This window comes from Colletotrichum siamense, assembly GCF_013390195.1.
Source record: "Colletotrichum siamense strain Cg363 chromosome Unknown KSG_Cg363_contig04, whole genome shotgun sequence".
Classification (NCBI taxonomy): Eukaryota; Fungi; Ascomycota; class Sordariomycetes; order Glomerellales; family Glomerellaceae; genus Colletotrichum; species Colletotrichum siamense.
Window position 1 is genome coordinate 6,450,135 of NW_023501017.1, and position 15,686 is coordinate 6,465,820.

Genomic DNA, 15,686 nt, shown 5'->3' on the forward strand with positions numbered 1-15,686 from the left:
TTTCGCCTCGCAGGCTGTGGCAGTGCAGTCCAATACGTGTCTAAGTAGGTGCGATGTGGCTGATATCTCACTGCAACAAGACATCCCCTCGTCCTCTTGACTCGAGCGGAAGATTGAATCGGCCATGACCGAGTTTATCTGGTGCATTAACAGGGACGTCAGGTCATCAGCGTACTGGAGTCGCATTAGAAGCGGACAGTCCGGAGACGAGATGGAGATCTCACGGGCCGCAGAACACTCCCCTCCTCCATTCCTGAAACAGCTAGCTCAATGGCCAAGCTCTCCGGGGGGGTCTTACCAGCGCTAATCCTAGCACGGCTAGATATCTGGCCAAGACGCTTACCGACTTTGCCAGTGGCTTGGCATCTGGGGAGCCATGAGCCCCTTTCCGTAGATCGGATGGCGACGCAGCAAGCTTCAAGGAACCCCCCAGAAAGAGCCGCCGTTATCACCCCGATACATGCAAATTCTCATCCCAGAGAGCTGTCTGGAGCCGGTGATCTTCTTATCTTGACCCATTACATGAGATAGCGTGACGGCGGCGGAGGTGTTTTATAAACGAGAAAAGAATTGCGGTCGCTAATTTGTTGGGTATACGTCTATGACAATGGCGCTCGAAATGAGGGCTAATGGAGGACAGAACTCATTTCCCCTTTAGATTGACATTGACTCCTTCTTGCGCTACCTCAGCGGGCGCTCCGTAGATGACTTGGCCTGATATTTCGTCCGCCTGCAGATATGTCTGGCGGCCCCGAATGAACCAGAAGCTCAGACTAAAGACAACAATAATTCCAAAGACGACGATTGCGTAATTCATATTTGCTGGCGCAGGCTTCGGTTCAGATGGGAAGAAGAAAAAAACAGTAGTGACAGCGCAATAGACAAGGGAGACCCCGTTAACGACAGGCCCAAGTCTCCCTAGGCTGAATGGCCCGCGCTGTAACTTGTCGCGCCCCACGATAAGAAGGGTCAAGATAGGCATAGCGTAAGAGACTGTTAAGGCAATGGTACTGACGCCAACAATGGCCTCTAGAACGGTGTTGGAAAAGGTGTACAGGACGCCGACCAAGCCGATAACCGCACCCTGCATCCACAGAGCCCGGACGGGAGCTTTCCAGTATTCGTCAACATGGGCGAAGTAAACACCGAACGGCAAACCACCGTCGCGAGCAAAACCCCATGTCAGTCGTGACGCTGTGGTGACGACCGTCACTCCTTGGCCGAGACCGTTGACGATGAAGAGGGCGAGAAGAACTGCCGACCCCTCGAGACCAACAGTGCTCTTGACGAGATCCATGAACGGAAGGCCGGTAGACGGGTCAAGTATCTGGTCCAGGTCTTGAATACAGAAAAGACAGATCATCATGAAGATAAATCCCGTAGCCGCACCGCAAAGAATTGAAAGCCAAATGACCTTTGGGACATTCTTCCTTGGAGCCGGAATCTCTTCGACAAGGTGAATTGCCGCATCGAAGGCAGTCAGGCCGTAAGCTGCCTGAACAAGCCCCATGAACCAGGTGATGCCATCCGTCCAACCAGTCTGGTTGATCCATGCCCCGAAGACGAAGGATGTTGACTGGAACTCGAGGCCGTTTCTTACGCCAACGGAGATGAGAAGGGCCAACCCAAAGATGAAGAACAAGGCGACAAATGTGATACCGATGAAATTGTTGAACATGGGCAGAACCTTGTCTTTGCGGCAGGCCACGACATTCAATGCTGTAAGCAGAGCTGTTATGCTTAGGTATACTAAGAATTGCACCCAGCCTTTCGACGCCGGGGGCCAACTCGGGTCGAAGAGCAGGTTCATTCCCAAGATGAACTCAGTCATGAACGCGATCGTGGATGCCGATAACGTCCACCAGCCAAAGGTGTTGATCCATGCGCAGAGGTAGGAGAAAAAGCGTCCAGCAGCGGTTGGCCAAAGTTGTGAGACCCAGTAAGCCTGGCCTAGAGCTGTCGGCATACTGCTGCAGAGCTCTCCAAGGGAAAGGCCTATGCAGATGTTGCAAGCAGCAACTAGGCACAACCCCCAAAGGATCGCGATAGGGCCGCCGTTCATCAGGCCGCTTGCCAAACTTTGCGCGAATACCGACCATGTTCCCAAAACCACGAAGGCAAGCGAAAGCATGCTCCAAGTGTCGAACTTGCGGCTCATGGCCTGGGAATGTCCCATATCAGCCAAGTCGTATGCGTCCTTATCTTTAGTTGGTGCATGTTTGAGTGTTGAGCCGAATTCGGGATCCATTGTGTGATAGCTGATATAGGTGGACTGGTGCTGTTGACCCAGCGGGAAAAGAAGGGGATTGGTCTCGTTTTGTGGTTTCCGTGTGTGCATTCTCGGTCGATAGCTTGTAGATGGTGAATCTGTTGTTGTTGGCGGCACGGCAGCTGGACTCTTATATTATTCTGTCTACCCCTTACTCCGGACTTCACACCTCATATCTTATCCACCGTGGACAATGTGACCCGGAAAATGTGACTATACATGATACATAATAGAAATCACAGCCCAGGAACAGATACGGAGCTTTCGGATAAATTCATATGTACCAAAGCGGACTTGATCGTGAATGCGACGGGGACTTGCATTTCAGTCGGAACAGGCCGGTCCTGGTCGATCGACTCAGCAAAGGGATGTTGGACCAACCATCCTTGTCTTCCCCGCGCCAGAGGTGTTGGGTCTTGATCAGACTGCGAAACGACTGAAGAGGCTCGCCGATGAGATCCGAAGGGAGGCTTTCATGAGACAGTCGTTTACGTAAATGAGAGTCATGGATCGAGTGTGTCAAGTATATAAATGGCCACAAAGCTTCGCTGCACACCTTCTCGTCCATACGTAGACTATGCACCAACAAGCTCACAGGAAGCTGGTAGTCTGTCATTTTTTCTGCCGTCAAAGCATCAACCATGATTGAAGACAGCTCGTCCCTCCCCGGGTACACGATCTTTCAGGAGGAGGCCACAGATGCGAACCCTGATCTGTCGGCGAAACCTCTCGGGCATCCTCTTGGTAGGTTGTACGACTCTGGGAGGTCCCTGGTCGTCGTATCGATTCGGGAAATTTTGGGGAACTTTAAGCTAATGCACGCCGCTCAGATCCGCTGTCAGTAGATGAAATCCGGGTCGCGGCGAAGCTCATCCGAACTCATGCCAAGTTTAACACGCTGAAGTTCAATTGCCTCACCTTAAGAGAGCCGGAGAAGGGTTGCTATGCTGCATTCCGTGCAGGCAAGGGTCCTCGGCCCCCACGCCGTGCTTTTGCCATTGTGCTAAAGAAAGGTACTAGCCAGTGTGAAGAGGTTATCGCGAACCTCACGGCGTTGGAGGTTGAATCCTGGAAGGCTGTGGCTGAAGTAGCTCCTACTTTGACGCTAGAGGACCTTGACGTCACGGAGAGAATTGCCCGAAAAGACTCCAGAATCGTCCAATTATGTCGCGAAGTTGGCATAACGGACATGTCCAAGGTGTACTTTGATGCTTGGGCCATTGGCTTTGACCACCGCTGGGGGTTTGAACGTCGTCTTCAACAGGGGCTACCGTACTACCGCAACTCGCAATTGGACAATCAGTATGCGCACCCTCTCGACTTCTCCGTGGTTGTGGACACTGAGACTGAGGAGATCTTGGCCATCGATGTCCGGCACGTCAACGGTGAGCGAACCAAGGTTCCGCTTGAGGAGCACAACTACCTGCCTGAGTTCGTCCAGAATACGTATGACGGTTCTAAGTTGAAACCCCTCGACATAACACAGCCTCAGGGTGTCTCCTTCGACATGCAGGGGAATGAGTTGTCTTGGGCAGGTTACAAGATGCATGTCGGCTTTAATTACCGCGAGGGCATCGTCATCTCGGATGTAAGAATGCACGATCAATATGAGCAACGCGATCGTGCTCTGTTCAACCGCATCAGCGTAGTTGAAATGGTTGTGCCATATGGAAACCCAGATCCTCCTCACCACAAGAAACACGCTTTCGATGTCGGAGAATACGGCAGTGGTCTCATGACAAATTCACTAAAGCTTGGATGCGACTGCAAGGGTACCATCCACTACCTGGATGCCATCATGACTACAGCTCGAGGCGAGCCGGCCATGGTCAAGAATGCTATCTGCATCCACGAGGAGGATAATGGCCTCCTGTATAAGCACACAGATTTCCGCGACGGCAAAGTTATTTCGGCCCGTGATCGAAAACTCATCATCTCGCAGATCATCACGGCGGCTAATTACGAATACGCCTTTTACCATATCTTCACACTAGATGGGACGTACAAGTTAGAGGTGAAGTTGACGGGTATGCTCAACACATACTGCATGCATCCGACGGAGACGGCAGCGCCGTTTGGAACCGAAGTTGCCCCTCGACTCAATGCCCATAACCACCAGCACATCTTCTCATTGAGGGTGGACCCTGAACTCGACGGACCAAGCAACTCGGTTCTCCAAAGCGATTCGCTGCCTTCAGAGGCACCAGTAGGATCCCCAGAGAACCTCTATGGCAACGGATTCTACTGCAAGAACACCCCTCTGCGGACGGCCAAGGAGGGGGCAGCGGTGTACTGCCACGAGACGAGCCGGGTATGGAGCATCATCAACCCGAACAGGATCAATCCTTCAGCCAAAAAGCCAGTAGGGTACAAGATAATCAACAACAACTGCCCGATGCTCCTTGCCAAGCCAGGTAGTGTGGTCTTCAAGCGAGCCGCTTTTGCGCGTAAGAGCTTGTGGGTTGTGCCCTACAGGGATTACGAGATCTTCCCCGCGGGAGACTACGTTTGCCAGTCACGGGGAGAGGAGAACCACCCGCACAACACAACGATTGCGGATTGGGTCGCACGCGATGAGCCGATTGAGAACAGGGACATTGTTTGCTATATTCAATTCGGTCTGACACACTTCCCGCGGACGGAGGACTTCCCGATCATGCCAGCGGAGCCGGTGAGCGTGACGCTTCGCGCATCAAACTTTTTCCAGAAGAACCCTGCGATGTGGGTCCCACCATCGTCAGTCAACATTGACCGCTCTTCCAAAGACGCCTTTTGCCTAGCCGAGGGAAAGCCCTGCGCAAAGTTGTAGAGGGGCTAGATGCAGAGTGGTTGGAGGCAGCAGGAGCAGGAGGGGGAGGGGGAGGGGGGAGGGGCAAAAGTTTAGTTTGAGGGGTTGAGGAGGCAAGGCGGCGGTGGATGGATTTGAAAATGAATTTTTACTCGCGAGTGTTCGCGACACGTTTTCCACAGCGAATGACAAGACCGACCCAATGTGGCCTCGTTACGATAAACTCATGTTGCTCACAAGGTGAGCACCTTGTGAGGGCGAAATGGCGATGTGGGCGGTGGCATCTCTTTGCTTCAATTGAATGCGACCGGTGGCTAATGAAGATGATAAGTGGCAAGTTACGCCAAACAAATCTATTGGACTCGATTGACCGTCATCGTTAAGCCGTGTGCTCTAATTGTCAAACGGTGACAGGAACTCATTGGCTCGGTCTGTCGGTGAGGCAATCGGGTCCTTCCCACCCACCCCCCCCCCCCTTTTTTTTTTTTTCCATTCCCACTCTCTTTTTTTACTGTGCAATCTTCCTCTCTTCAACTGTCAGTCAACATAGAAACGGGGCGACCGGGCGGGAGGAGAGAATGACGAAGTGAGGTAACCGTGACAACTCATCGTTCATGCAAGATTGGTCCTTTTTCCGCCTTAAAGCCAAGGCAGCTGGATTGTGAGCCTGAGGTTGAACGTGAGCCAGGTTCCCCTCGATGACTCTTCTTCGCTATTGTCAGGTTCCCCTCGTGTTCTTCGCTCCGCTTATCGCCCGTGGTCACATGCTTGACATGAGCAAATGCAGCAGCACCCGCGTGCCATACCTCCCTCACTTAATAGTAGAGTTGATGCTGATTGTTTCTCTTTCCTAGAAGAGGCGACACGATAAGTACATCCAGCGGAATCCAGCGGATGACAGAAATGACGACGAGGGGACCGGGGACAAGAAAAAACCGGCGTGCAGCGGCACACAAAAACAGACCATTGAGAGCCCCCCACGTCTCTCGCACCTGCCAAATTTCCACAATGTGCCTGGGAGCCCGATTACGGATATCACCCTCAGGCCAACAAGCATCAAGTACCCTTTTGCTGTGATTTAGCTGTAGATACGACTTTGCTGCTAAACGTCCGCTTTCCTTATTGGCGAGCAGGGCCTTGTGCAACGTTGGAGCTAGTGGAGCTATTGGCCGCAATTGGTGGAGCTGATACAGGGGTCCACGGGTCTGCCCACTCAGGCCAAAAAAAAAAGAAAAAAAAAGACCTTCATTCAATCACTGACACTAGCGAACACCATGGTCACTAGCCCGGCGGTTGCGTTGGGCGGGAGCACGACGCACCACGCAAGAATTATGTGTGTTCTGCACTTGCCCCACGATGAGAAGCAGAAAGAATCGAATGAAGGAGGAAAGAAAAGACAGACCCTGGTCGCTAGAAAAGTGAGGTGCAGTGGGGTAGCAGTGTAGGTGCACGGCTGACCGCCTTTCCTGAGGTGTTCGTCCTATTGTTTATCGTCCTCCTCCATTCTGCTGGCCCTCCTCTGGTCCATGGGTCTTGCCTGCATACCGCCACCTTCCAACTCTTCAATCTCCCTCTCGCGCCGCATTGCACCCTGAAGAAAGTTCGTGTTGTTTGCATTCCGAATCTCAGGTCACCAGAACACCTAGTCGCGACTCCATCATGGGCAACGTTTTCTCCTCCCCGCAGACCGACGGTGACCGAGCCGACCTTGAGCAGAAAATTGCCGACCAGAAACAGACCATCACCGCCCTCGAGGAGGACCTCCAGAAGAAGGAGAAGGAGCACACCCTCGTCTCCAAGGAGGCTGAGGATCTCCAGAAGAAGGTCCAGGAGTTAAGCAACAACCTCACCGACGCCCAGAAGGAGAGCAACGCCAAGATCGCTCACCTCCAGTCTGAGCTTGCTGCAACTAACGACAAGGCTGCCGCTCAGTCTCTGGCTGGCGATGAAGCTACCGCCGCCAGCGCCCAGGAGCTTAACGATGTCAAGAACCAGCTCGCCGCCCTCGAACACCAGCTGCAGAAGGCTCAAGACGACAAGAAGACTCTCGAAGATGAGCTTGCCACTGTGAAGCAGGAGCTCGCCGAGGCCAAGAAGCAGCAGGAGTCTCTCGAGCTCTCCCTTCGCGAGGAGCTCGCCAAGCTCAAGGCCGACGCCGACGCCGCCGCCAAGTCTCTCTCCGAGAAAACAGAAGCCATGTCTGTCGTTGAGGCCAAGCTCAACTCCCTCGACAGCGACCACACCAAGCTCAAGACCGATACCGCTGCCGAGATCTCCGCCGCCGCCGACAAGTACACTGCGCTGCAGGAAACCCTCGACAAGCTGAAGGCCAGCACCGACTCCGACCTGGCCGCTGCCAAGAAGGATCTCAGCGATGCACAAGACAAGTTTGCGGCCCTCCAGGCCGCCCACGACACCCTGAAGACAGCCTCCGATGGCGACGCCGCCGCCGCCCAGAAGGACCTTGCCGACACCCAAGAGAAGCTCTCCACGCTCCAAGAGACACTGGACAAGCTCAAGGCAGAGGCCGCTGCCGAGCTGGACGTTGCCAAGAAGGCTCTTTCCGACATCGAAGCGAAGTTTGCAGAGCTCCAGAGTGCCCACGACAAGCTCAAGACCAGCTCGGAGGACGAAGCCGCCGCCGCTGCCAAGGAGCTTGCTGAGACCCAGGAGAAGCTTGCCTCCCTTCAGCAGAATGTTGACGAGCTCAAGGCCGCTGCAGACGCGGCATCCAGCGCCACCAAGCAGGAGCTCGCTGATGCCCAGGGAAAGATCGCTGATCTTCAGCAGAGCCACGACACACTCAAGGCTCAGTCTGAGGCTGAGCTTGCGGCAGCTAAGCAAGACCTTGCTGCGGCCGAGGAGAAGTACGCCAAAATTGAGAAGGACCAAGAGATCGCCAACGCCGATACCGAGGCAGCTAAGAAGTCCGCACTCGAGTGGGAGGAGAAGTACAATGCCTTGCAGCAGGCTCAGGCTACGTCAACTACCGAGCTTGAGGAGACGAAGAAGGCTGCAGCAGAGTGGGAGGAAAAGTTCAACGTCGCCCAACAAGCCCAAGACAAGGCTACCGCCGACGCGAACACCAAGCTCGAGGCTGTCAAGAAAACTGCTGCCGACTTGGAGGCAAACAAGAAAGCTATCCAAGACGCTCTTGAGAAGGCGCAGTCTGATGCTGCCGCAACACTCGCCACCGTGCAACAACAGCTGGTGGAAGCTGAGGAGAAGGCCACCACGTTGCAAAACACCAGCGAGAAGGCCCAATCTGATGCGGAGGCCGCCAAGAAGGCTGCTGCCGAGATCGAGGAGAAGTACACTGCCCTTCAGCAGGCCCATGAGAAGGCACAGAACGACGCGACCGAGGAGTCTGCTCGCCTGAGCAAAGAGCTGTCAGAGCTCCAGACCAAATACACCACCCTTGAGGAGTCTGCAGACGCTGCTAAGACCACATCTGCTACCGAGCTGGAAACTGCTAAGAAGGACGCGTCTGAATGGGAGGAGAAGACCAAGGAAGCTATCACCGCTCGTGATGGTATGGCCGAGGACGTCGAGACTGCCAAGGGCGACGCCGCTGCAGCACAAGAACGTGTGAAGGCCCTCGAGGCTGAGCTTGAGAAGCTTCGCGATAGTGCTAAGACCGAAAAGGTTAATGGCAAGAAGAAGAAGGCGAATGGCGTCGACAAGACGCCTAAGGAGGAGGTTGTTGCGGCGTAAGATGAACAGGCGCGTTTCAAGATACCACATTATACAAAGGGGATAGAGATGCTTAAGAGTTCAGCTGTAGCCCTTGAGAGATATGATGAGACTGGTCTGGCGTTGTAAATAATATGATGATCCCCTAATAAGTAACTATGAACTAAATGAGAGAGAAGAGCTCTATATAAGAGTTAAGTGAAATTACCTATACAGCCTGCATAAAGCACTTAACCTCTAGCTAGAAGCTAAGTGCTTATTAGTATTAAGTTTGTAGTTATAACGTAGCCCCCCTATAAAAAGACTATAGTAAAATTCACCTTATATATAGGTATAATTCTAGAAATACTATATAAGCATTAGGGAGCAGCGTTTCCTACTTATTATTACTACCTTTTAGAAGAAAAGCTAATATAGGAAGTATACCTAAGTAAGGGTATTAAAACCCCCCTTATAAATCTAGCTTACTTAGATATACTATATATAATTCTTACTTAATATCTTTATATAAATATTACTTAGTATATAGCTTAGTTTTAAAAGTAAATATAGTATTATATAATTAAATAAAATTACTAAAATATAATACTTTAATTATATATAAAGTAATAAAGTTTAAGTATATTTTTACTAAGTTAATTATATATATAAGTTATTAAACTATTTATTATTAATAACTTAAACTACTTTAAGTAATCCTCTTATTATAAATATATATATAAATAACTATTTAATTTATAATTTTATTATTTTATATATAATATTACTAATTCTCTTTTTTTATTTCTTTTATTTATATTCTTTAAAGTATATAGATAATATAGAGATTAATATAAAAACTAATAGCTATTTAGCTATTAAGGATAATATTTTAAAAATAAATACTTCCTATATATAAGAATAAATTCTAAAATTAAAAACTTTTTTTTTAATATTATGAACTAATAAAATATTTAAAGCTAAATATAACCTCTTTTATTACTTTAGTATTAAATTATTATTATAAGTTAGTAAAAAAGTAGTTATTTTATTATACTTTTCTTTAAAATAAAAACTATTTTAAAGAAAAAAGGGGAAATTATTAGATTTAAAGTACTTTAGTTATATCTTATCTATATTTATTTAAATAACTAATATTAAAGTTAAGCTAAGATATATAAAATACTTATATATAAATAACTTATAATTAAAATATATTATTATTTAAACTAAAAAAAGTTAATAAGTAATAAAAAGTATATATATAAATTACTTATAAAATAACTAAAGCTTAGAATATTTATTCTATATATTATATAGTTTCTTATTTATCTTTTTAATTAGTTACTTCCTCTCTTTATTTTATAGTATCCTAAATATATTTTATTTTTTATAAGAATATTAACTAAATTTATTCTTAGATAGTTTAAGAAATATCTAAATATACTTAATATATAAAAAGTAATAAAAAGCTATTTTATTTAGCTTTAAAAATAACTTCTTTAATTTTTATTATTTTAAATTATAATTTTAGTTTATATTTAAAATTAAGATTAATGTCTATATTAATTCTTTAGTAAAATTATTTAACTTTATATTTTAAAAGAAATATAATAATATTTAGTTTTAAATTATATTAATATAAAATATTATTATTAACCTTACTTAAGAAGTATATTAGCTATTATAAAAGTTATTTAAAATTATAGTAATTTTAGTATTAAATTAGATATTTAATAAATAATAAATCTTAATTATTATTTTATTTATAAATACTAAAGATTTAAATAATAGCTATAATAATAGTAATAATAATATAAATATAAATATAAATAAAATATATATTAATATTAAAAATATATTAACTTTATAAAATAATCCTATATAATAAACTATAAATAAATTAAAATAATAAATACTTTAATTATATTTTAATTTATATTACTTTACTTTAAGTATAAATAAGAAGCTATACCTCCTTTATAATTAATTCTTATATATTCTTATTATTAATTTTACTAAATATTATAACTAATTAATACTTCTTTATAGCTTTAGAGGTATCTATAATAATAGGAAATATTTAATATTTAATAGCTATATTAAGTATAAACCTATCTATATAATTTTATAAAATATTTATATATATAAACTAATTATTTTATAGTTTTCTAAATAGCTAATTTTATAGTTAACATTTATACTATAAAAGCTAAAAAATATCTTCCTTAATATTTTCTTTTAAGCTTCATAGTTTATTATAGCTAATTTAAGTATATATAGTAAACTTATTTAAATAAAACTAAATTTATAACTTTTTAGTAAACTTAAATATAAAACTATAATATATTTTTCTTTTGAAATAACTTAAATTATAAATATTATAATTATATTTAATAGTAATATAGAGAAAGAGAAGCTATCTATATTTTTAAATTAAAATAGAATATATCTAAGTAACTTTAAAAAAATAGATAATTTATTATTTATTACTACTTCTTTAAGTTTTAAGTTATATATTATTAGAAGGTATAAAGGTACTTCCCCCTCTATTTAATTTATACTATAAGGCTTAAGGCCTTAATACTCTATATTAATACTTAATACTAAGCTATATACTACTAAGAAACTGTTTATAAGAAGAAAACTTAAGCTATAAGCGCAGTATATAATAAGGCAGATAATATGCATATATAATACTATATAATAATTAGCTAGAGGCTGTTAGTGCCTTACTATATATATAGGTCCTTAACTAATTAGAAGAGAGGAAAAGAGGTTCTTATAGCTAGGATTAAACTAACACTTATATATTTAGGTAATATATAGGCCTGCTAGGCGCATATTACTACGCTATATAGGTTAAGTTATATATTATACTAACTATTATAAACTTTATTTTATTAACTACTTTAAAGCTAATATATTTATTTTTATTTATTATTATAAATATCTTATAGATAAATAAAAAGATATTAAAAATAATTAGCTTATTATTATTATTAAGTAATATAGCTATAGTTTACTTTAAACTACTTAATATTTAGGTTTTCTAAATATACTATAAATAGTAAACTAAAAGCTTCTCTTTTATTTTAATACTATATATTAAAATTATATAAAAAGTAATATCTTATTAATATTAGTTTAGTAGAATAATAATATATATATTATTAGAGAAGTTAAATCTAAACTTTAGTTTATATTAAGATATAAAATTCTTAATATCCTCTCTTATTTATATCTTATTATAGAAGTACTTTAAAAATCCTATAAAGTAGTTATTTTTTTATACTTATTTCTATTTATTTAGGATTATAATATACTTAAATATATTTTATAGCTTCTAGCTATTTCTTTCTTTTAATTAGTATTTTAATAAATAACTTTTTTTTATAATATCTAGCGTTTTTTTATTATTTATAAAACCTCTCTATTAAACTAAAAGAAAACTATATAAAGTCCCTTAAGAATATAACTATAAATATATCTCTAAATACTGTTTTAATTCTTCTTAGTTTCTAAAGTATTTTATTAATTTTATTAAATATATTAAAGCTAAATATATTAACTTTATTAATTATAAAGATATCTCTCTTTACTTAATAGTTTATATTTTTTAGATTAATATTTATATTAAAAAGGTTTAATAATTTATCTTTACTAAACTAAAAGCTTATTACTAAATAGATTATATTACTATTAATCTTTATTATAGTTATACCTATTAATATTATAATAATAAGCTAACTTTATACCTTTTTTATAATAAATACCTCTTTTAAAGTATTAATTAGCTATAACTTCTTTTTATTATTATTATTATTAATATACTAAAAGTACTATTTAGCTTTAGAACTTTAATATTAATTAACTACTTTATAAATAAATTATAAAGTAAGGTTTTATTTTTAGTTTAATATATAAGCTTATTTAATTACTTTTATAATAATTAAAAAAGAAGTAAATAGTTTTATATTAAACTAAGTTTATAAAGTATTATACTTAATTATTAATATTAAGTTTAATACTTTATTATTACTTTTATAATTATTACTAAAGCTAATATTTACTATTATTAAATAAAAATTACTTATATTATTAAACTTATCTCTTTTTATAATATTTATTTTTTACTTTTAGAGCTACTTAATTAATATTTTAATAATATTAAACTATACTTTTAGGAGTATAAGTTTATAATCTTTAGAATAATTAATATTTAGAGTAGTAGTTATACTCTCTTTTTTAAGAGCTAAGAAGTCTTTTATAATTAGAGAAATAAAAAAACTCTTAAAACCTAAATATCTATATATTATATCTACTTATAATTATAGATTCTTAATTATATTATAGAAAGCTTCTTATTAGTTTTTTAGTATTAATATTTATTATTAGTTTATTAAAAAATAGTTTTTAAGCTTTTTAAACTTAATATTTTTATTACTCTTACTCTAACTTACTTTTAACTATATATTTTTCTTAATATCTTCTATACTTTTCTAAAAAAAGTTAAAATTCTTAATTACTAATTTAACTTATACTAATAGATTAAAGTATAACTCTATTTATAAAGATATTAATTTCTAAAAGCTATAAATAAAAAAGTTTTAAGAAGTAAATAAAATAAGAAATAACATTATTAATCTAAAAGAATAATTTTATTAGTAAAACTATATTATAGATTAAAATATAATAATAAGATATTTATTACTTCTAATAGTACTTCTTTTATATATTATTAATATTATAATCTAAATAGTTAATAATAACTAATATATAATACCTTTTCTCTAATGAGATTTCTAATATTTATTCTAAATAGCTATTATCTAAAGCTAAGTTAAAGTTTATAAATTAAGCTTTATCTAATTTTATATACTTTTTTAAGTAATAAATCTTTACTATATAGAGGTATTTATAGAAATTTAAATCTTAAAAAAGCTAGTTATAATATCTATAAGTTTATAAAGCTATTAAAGTAAATTTATTAACTTATAAACTTATTATTTCTACTATTTATTAATATTAAATATTTAGCTTTATACTTTATATAAAGTTTAGCTAAATTCTAAATACTACTTAATATAATATATTTATAGTAATATAAATTTATAACTACTTATTATAATAGTTAAACTTAAAGTTTAAAAGCTTATTATATATTTTAACTATAAATAGCTTATAGGTTATAAAGATGTAGTTTATTATTCTAATAAAAACTAATAAGCTTAATTATTTATATCTATTTTATTAAGTTATAGCTAATAAGTATCTTTATTTATATATTTTAATATCTGTTTAAGAACTATATTTATTAATATTACTCTTTTTTATAAAAGTAAGTTTAGTTTAATTAAGTAGTTTATTATATAATAAACTATAAATAAACTAACTAAACTTATTAAGAGGAAAGCTATATTTATTTATAATATATATTTATAGTTAAAGCTAAGTAATATTAGTTAATTTATATATAATCTCTCTAAATATAAAGGATATTACTTTTTATAAACTTAGTTTACTTTTAAAATATGTATAAAGTATAAAAGTAGTATAAAAGATACTTTTTTAATATTTAGCTTATATTATTTTCTATACTACTATTTTTATAATTATACTTTATATAAGTTATATTATAGTTATATATCTAATAATAATATATTATTTAGTTTACTTTATTATTAAATACTTTATTCTATTTATTTATATTACTAATAAAATATAATATAAAAGAGAAGATATTTTAATAAAGATAATATTACTAAATATACTTAGTATTATAATATTAATAAATATTAATATTAGTATATATTATTTATAACTTCTTAAAAGTAATATACTTACTTTATAAAAAACTAAATTAATATATTTATAAGTCTCTTTAGTATATTATTCCTCTCTTAAGGTAGTAATTTTACTAAATAGGTTTAATAGCTTAATATTAATATTTAGCTATAAGAAATTATAAAAATAAAAAGTATTATAGTTATTTATCTTAATATATTTAAAATATTAAGCTGCTAGCCTTATATTATAAAATTTAACTAATATTAATTATGAAAGCTAGATTAGTCTTCTTACCTTCTGCTAATAACTTTTAGGTTATATAACTCTTTACCTCTATGCTCCTCTATTAGACTTTAATTATTATAATAAGCCTTAACTATCTTCCTCTAGCTGCTTCTATCTTTACGCTATATTTAATTTATACCTATCTTTTTCTCTTCTACTATTTAGATATCTACGCTATAAGATCTACTAAGTATAGGAGCTTTAAAGCCTCTATACTGTTATGCTATTTAGATAATATCTTCTGCCCTACTATGCAGTCTTAATAGCTTTACTACTATTAGCTATACTCTTAATATTAGATTTACCTTTCTTAACTTATTAATATTCTACTTAGGCTGCTTTAGCTATCTTAAGGAAGCTTATAAGGTATTTATAAGTATTAAGATTATTATTAATAGCTTTAACTATATCTATATTAATCTTAAAGCTATATAACTTTAATATATCGCATTTATTAGTTATTTTAAGTAAGTACTTCTAAGTAAATTTAAGTAGAGTTTTCTTATTAGTATATAGAAAGTTACTATATTTAGAGCCTTTAATTTTATTTATTTTAGTTTTATAAATTAAGTTATCTAAAGTAGCTTTATTTAGCTTATATATAAGTATAATAAAGGGAAAGGATATTATAGTTATTATATATATAAGAGGATATAAGGAATAAGCTTAAGGCTTTATTTAAATAGTTAAGTTTTTATGCTATAGCTATAAGAACCTTTTTAGCTATAATAGTAAAGAGTTATATTATTAAGTTTATACCCTTAAGTATAAATTAAAGCTATTATTAAGCTTTAGCTGCGTTATAGAATAACACCTTTATAATATTATAAATAATATGCTTATAAATAATAGTATTATAAATAACGCTCTTATTAGTATGTT

The 15,686-nt window shown here is 37.4% G+C and overlaps 3 protein-coding genes across 3 annotated transcripts; 2 read left to right on the forward strand and 1 right to left on the reverse strand.

Annotated features, from left to right (window-relative positions):
- Nucleotides 1-643: 643 nt before the first annotated feature.
- HNM1-9 (Choline transport protein) lies at nt 644-2,248 on the reverse strand (the record flags this gene model as incomplete). The annotated part of the gene is made up of 1 exon (XM_036639526.1): nt 644-2,248. The coding sequence occupies one exon, from the start codon at nt 2,246-2,248 to the stop codon at nt 644-646; it is 1,605 nt and encodes a 534-aa protein (XP_036495866.1).
- A 662-nt stretch (nt 2,249-2,910) lies between these two features.
- AMO-1 (Peroxisomal primary amine oxidase) lies at nt 2,911-5,078 on the forward strand (the record flags this gene model as incomplete). The annotated part of the gene is made up of 2 exons (XM_036639527.1): nt 2,911-3,013; nt 3,100-5,078. The coding sequence occupies 2 exons, from the start codon at nt 2,911-2,913 to the stop codon at nt 5,076-5,078; spliced, it is 2,082 nt and encodes a 693-aa protein (XP_036495862.1).
- A 1,638-nt stretch (nt 5,079-6,716) lies between these two features.
- Nucleotides 6,717-8,771, forward strand: epi-1-1 (Laminin-like protein epi-1; the record flags this gene model as incomplete). Its single annotated transcript, XM_036639528.1, has 1 exon — nt 6,717-8,771. One exon carries the CDS (start codon nt 6,717-6,719, stop codon nt 8,769-8,771), a length of 2,055 nt encoding a protein of 684 aa, XP_036495863.1.
- Between the last annotated feature and the right edge of the window lie 6,915 nt (nt 8,772-15,686).